Raw genomic sequence first — 5,921 nt, forward strand, 5'->3', positions numbered from 1 at the left:
CAGTTAGATTTTCTAGAAGGACATTTATTAGGAGGTGACCTCACCAAAAACTGCAGAAATGACTATATCGTAATAAAATAATTAATTGATGTTAAATTTAGGATGCACTAGTCTAGCTGTTTCATTTGTAAACATATATCAAGGCTGCACAAACCTTATCCCCAAAATAAAAATCTGTCTGAGGGCTGCGGGGCAAATACAATAATATAATTCATGAAATACAAATACTTCTTAAGTACAGTACTTTTATTTTAATGATTATGTCCTGCTGGAGTGTGACATGATTTGTTTGTGTACAAACTAATATGGTATCAGAATTTTATATATTTAAACTTCTCATTAAACCACAATTAAATTCACTCTATCAAGGAGGTACAACTTATATGGATAGTATTTATTTTTTACAATAACAAGCTGGAATGAAAACAAGCAAAAATGATGTAAAAGTAACAACTCTTTACTTCTTGCCTGTTTTAAAAGTGTAAGGAGTAAAAAGTACAGATAACTGTGTGAAAATGTAAGAAGTAGAAGTAAAAAGTAGGCTGAAAAATAAATACTGAAGTAAAGTACAGATACCCAAAAACTCTACGTAAGTACAGTAACAAAGTATTTGTACTTAGTTACTTTACAACTCTGGTATTTTCCAGTCTGTTTTTATAATTGAAGTAAATGTTTATCAAATAATCGCTACAGTTACATCTAGTCAGAGTTCCCTTCAAGGTTCAAGCAAAGCATCTATAAATCTGTGGTCAAACACATCCAGCTAGAACTGAAGCATTTCTTTAAGGAATGGTTTTATTTTTCTTCAGTTATGGTTTCAGGGAGTTTATTCCAGCTGGTGACCAGTCTTCTGCAGTGACAGTCATTCAAACCCATCGTTGCAGATTGACTTACTTCACAAGCAGCTTGAAGAAATCCAGACGAATCGCCAGGAGTTAGTTTCCAAATATGAACAGCAGCTGCAGAAAGTCAAAGAAGAGGTGAGCTTGTTTAACGTAGATCGATTCTTTTGTTACCGCTCGTTAACGTTTCCATAAAATCCCTGTGTTTGTGTTTTTCTGTCAGCTGGATAAATTAAAGCGAAGTTACCAGAAGCTTCAGCGCAAGCAGCTCAAGGAGACAAACACAGGAGGAAAACAGACGGAGCTTTCAAAGGTCAGTTGGTTTATTGTGTGAAAGCTATCATTTTTYTTCTGTACGCTTTTCAGCATCTAACTCCTTCCATCATTTTATGCTATTTCAACAATTCATGTATCAAAATGTTCAGCTCATTTATGCCAAGGGTGCTGTGACTTTTGGTATTTCAGCTATTTTTACTTTTTCAGCTATTTCATTTTTTAGCCACATTTTTCCCATTGAAAATGAATGGAGCTGTTTTCAACACCCTTAAAATCCTTTAAAATGTTTCTAAATCTTTACAGCACCTTACACATTTTGTTCTGATTCTGCCCTTTTTCACTTTCTTGTGCTAATTCTACTTTTTTGCTAATTTTAGTATTTTTCTGTAATTTTAGCTAAAATTTGGCTTTTCTTCTGCGTTTTTTCTGTTTTTCTGCTACTTTGTGCTATTTATGTTTCTTACAGATGCTTTTTGCTATGTTCGATTATTTTCTGCTATTTTAGCTAAAGTTAGCTGTTTTAAGCTAAATACACATTTTTGGAGCTATTACAACATATTTTTGCAAAGTTCAGCAATTCCAGCTACTTTTTAACTGTTTTAAAAATTGTCACTTTTTAGTACTTTTATGCTTTTTTTCTGTAATTTTTAAACATTTTATAGCATTTTCACCATCTGGGTGTTAATTACAACTTGTGTCTGCTCCAGAGATGGGGACTCGTGCCTTGGACTTAGACTTGAGTTGCACTCAAGTCCCTACTATTAGAGACTTAGACTTGACTTGGACTCGTGGTTTCAGACTCGAACAATGCAAGTCTTTTCACTGCCCGGCTCACGATGCTCACTCTCTCAATACATCCATGCTCCCCTCACCTGAGAATGGGAGGGGCCAGCATCRTCCAATGTTAATGATGCGTACTCTACGTAACAAACAGAGCTTCAGCATGGCAGGTGTGTTGCAGTATATTCATCATAAGCTTTGCTTACAGAGACTTTATTCAACGCCATGACAAGAGACTAACAAAATGCAGTGTGTGGAGTCCAAATCAAAGATTAGTTTTTGTGATGACTTGTGCAGCCCTTTTACTTTAAGGATTCTGGTTCATCAATTTCACTGACTTGCTTTTATGCATTTAAGGATATTTTTCTGGTATTTTATTGTAAAACCAGCAGAAGACTTGTTGGATTTGTTCTTCTTCCAATGGAAGATACAATTACAGTAAGACTACAAGTGCAAAATACAGTTAACAATATGCTTGATGTTATTTCAACCTTAACTTTTTATGTATTTATAAAACAGTTTTATGTTTTAATAGTATTATTAAAATATAAAACTATGTTTTAATATTTGATTAAAATATAGTATTGTAGAATATAATCTAGTATAGTTAGAATACCTTTGATCAAACTGCCAGTTAAGTAATACATGCAACCAGACTTGGACTTGACTTGGATTTTTGATCAAAGACGTGGACTTGACTTAGACTTGCAAAAAAAGACTTGCGCACAACTCCGCTGCTACTTTTAGCTCATTTATGCTAATTTTAACTTTTTTCCTCTATAGTTGTGCTTCTTACCGCTGTTCTTCTGCTTTTTCCTACTTTCTGTGCTTTTTTTTCTGCTAAGTTGTGCTATTCATGCTTCTTACAGGTGTTTTCTGCCATTTCAACTATGTTTTTGCTCCTTTTTTACTTTTTTCTGCAAAGTTAGGCTTCCTTTGCTTCTTTCAGCTTTTCAAATTGAACTCACATTAATACTTTTGCTATTTAATATTTTCAGCTCAATTTCCACATCTTTCAGCTCAAGTTTTCAGCAGGAAGCATTCACACTATCATTTTAGCAGGAAATGCAATTTCTCTAGTCAGTGTGCATTGCCAATGCAATGCACACTATTGTTTTCCTGTTTCTCTTTATTATTATTATTCAACTTATTCCGTCTTCTTCCACGTCGCCACGCTACTCCTCCTGCATACTTTGTCCTACAGCTGCCATTGTAATTTCTATCTGTAAAGGTCCTGTGCCAAATGATTGCTATGCCTTCTGGTGCCTGTACAGTTTGTAGTTTTTGAAACGTTAATGTTTAAACTTTATTCCAAAATTCATATAATGAGAGTCAATGGGGCCTTGTAATGGTCCAATACTGCCCCCAGCTATACTCAACTTGGTACTGCACCATAGTTTTTTATACTTAATCTCAATAGTTCAGTGTTTACAATACTAATATGATTGTATTTTGATGTTTTACTATAATATTGTCTTAATACTGCTCTGTTGTTGTAATATTATGCATTTTTGTGTCAATAAATGTATTGGCAATGTGGCCTCTTTCTGCACACATACAAACCAACCCCTGCCACCACCTTCTGCCACAGCTCCATTGGTCTAATGGTCTATGTTATGGACTTTAATGTGGGAGATCAGGGTTCAAATCCTGGCTAATGCAACTTATAAAAAAATCTCTTCAAACTTCATATTGTCACACAATTACCTTAATTCTAAACACCTGCTGACGTGACAGGCACAAGCTGGTAWAGAAAACACATTTGAACTTGGTCAAAGTTCATTCTGCAAGTCCAATGCTGCAGGYAAAGCCATGCAGCAATGACATGCAACGTGGCAATGCACCCTTGTTTTTACATCGTAAAAACTCATGTCTAGTTTTATTTGTTTTCCATCATGTGTTGGTGTGGATGAATGATTGTCACACTCCTGCAGGAACACAGGGAGTGCTGCTCAGAGGTGCAGCATCTCCAAGCTCAGCTGGAGAAGACTCAGGCCGCCCTGAGCTCACAGGAGCTGGAACTGGAGCGCCTGATGGGTCGGCACCAGGAAGAACAGGTCAGCAGAACATCAGGAACACAAATCAAACAGCTGACTACTGAGCAACGCCAGCTGAAGGGTTGTCTTTGTGCATAAATATTACCCCTTAATAAATAACATCTAGGGCAATAATCTCAAAACAAATCCACCTGTAGGTGTTTTCATCTTCTTTGCAGAATTCTTTGTGATCGTGGGAAAAACAAAGCATCCTCCTTCAGCTCTAGATTTTTCTGTGTCAGTACAAAATCAAAATGATCTGGTCTTTATCAGGTTATAAAATGATTCAAATTCATTCTCAAGTCTAGAAAAACACATCACGTATTCCACTTTGTCGTCACATTAAACAAACATAAAGCCAACGTAAAAAAGCTGTTTGTGAGAACGATTTAGTTGTGATCACTGCTATAAAAGTACGAGTTATGTCCGCTTATATTCTGAGGCAAACAAATGTGTTAACACAGTGATAAAGAGGAAAAACATCAGCAATGATCTTAGAGGACCACTCCATGAGTCCATCATTCTAAAAACAKTATTCATGTGGGGAAAATATTGAAGATGGCTGCCGGTCTTCCCAGGAGTTGACGTCTCAGAAAATTCATGCTCAGAGAAATATTACAGCCAAGAGCTCGATCTCAGACTCCACAGCAGGAGTGTCAAACGTATTGTCAGCGAGGGCCATGTGAGCATTATGGTGGTCCTCAAAGGGTCAGTTGTAATTAACTTCAATGTTTCATGTTTGTTTGTTTGTTTTTAACTTGGACTAAACACGAAACRTCACGCTCCTMAAGCACTGCTAACAAACACTGAGCTCTACCTGGTATTTCCTGCWTAGAAACAGTGTTTAACATGTCCTCTTATAAACACTGMAAAGTACTGACATGTTTTGYGCAGCTGTGGTTGATGACATCATCACAACAGCAGTGTTCCTCAGAAAATTTGCAGATGAAGTTGTGAAAACTCRAGCAGGCTCTAGAGAAAAATAATTTGTCAGCGTTGTACAGATCTGTAAAACTAAAAGTGAAGGAGTTGATGAGTTTAACGGCTGGAGTGTTGAATTATTACCTGATGAAGTGGAAATCTGTTTGACAGCCGGTGTCGGGAGGACAGGCAGAGCTCCACGCCACGCTGGACTCCCAGGATGCATTTCTCCACAGAAACAGTTCGGAGCGCTACAGACTTCATAATGAAGCCTCCAGACTGAAACAACTGCTGCAGGCTAAAGATCAAGTCATCCGGTGGGTGTCTCAAATGATAACAGCAGCACAAACAGCAGGGGGCGCTCTGCTGCAGCGCTCGGAGCAGGAWGTAGTACTCACAGTGATGATGCAGACCTGTGTGTGTGTGCGCTCTGGTGTGTATGTGCAGCTCTCTGGAGGACTGCCTGGCTGCTCAGGGCTGCTCCGGAGTGGAGACCCTCAGGAAGGACTTGGAGAGGACTGCAGCCAGGCTTCAGGGTTCTCAGACCTGTGAGGTCCACCTGAAGWCTGAGCTCTCACAGCTGAGAGAGAGGTGACCGCTGCTCACGCTGCTGTAAACAAACAACAAGCAACATTTTAGGAACAAAGACTAAAGGAATGCACATCATCCACTGCATTTCAAACTAGAGCTTTTACAGAAACTGAACTAAAACTAACATTTTACTTCAGTTTCTGTAAAGTTATTCAGATGTAGAAGTACGTCCAAGGATTATTTCTTAAGAGTTTTATTAAAGTCTGTCCAGTGGTTCATGACAGATTTTGCTAAAAGAGTTGACTACAATAATTAATAATGAAATTATAAACAAAGATCCTGTGCAGTCTGTTAGGTGAGTCGGTGAGCTATGGAGATAAATTAGTCTCAAAAAGATTTGAGCGCACGCAGCTATTAGTGCGTGGATCAGTTCATCTGTCAGTTTGACTTTTGAGACTTTCATATTTTCAATGCTGTGTTCAAAGCTGGTGAAAAGCTGGAACATCTGAGCGTTACCATATTTACTGGGTTATTT

The 5,921-nt window shown here is 37.8% G+C and overlaps 1 protein-coding gene across 2 annotated transcripts in view; it reads left to right on the forward strand.

The window, feature by feature from the left end:
* Window positions 1–5,921, forward strand: part of cep63 (centrosomal protein 63) — a 12,551-nt gene that overhangs the window by 1,732 nt on the left and 4,898 nt on the right. Inside the window, exons 3-7 of one of the 2 annotated variants that reach the window (XM_014022356.1) lie at window positions 885–980; window positions 1,066–1,155; window positions 3,833–3,955; window positions 5,027–5,172; window positions 5,267–5,446. In XM_014022356.1, coding sequence (XP_013877810.1) covers window positions 885–980; window positions 1,066–1,155; window positions 3,833–3,955; window positions 5,027–5,172; window positions 5,267–5,446 — 635 coding nt within the window. The remainder of the gene's footprint in view (window positions 1–884; window positions 981–1,065; window positions 1,156–3,832; window positions 3,956–5,026; window positions 5,173–5,266; window positions 5,447–5,921) is intronic. The other variant, XM_014022357.1, reaches the window with a different exon arrangement.

Source organism: Austrofundulus limnaeus, unplaced genomic scaffold (genome assembly GCF_001266775.1).
Source record: "Austrofundulus limnaeus strain Quisiro unplaced genomic scaffold, Austrofundulus_limnaeus-1.0 Scaffold326, whole genome shotgun sequence".
Lineage (NCBI taxonomy): Eukaryota > Metazoa > Chordata > Actinopteri > Cyprinodontiformes > Rivulidae > Austrofundulus > Austrofundulus limnaeus.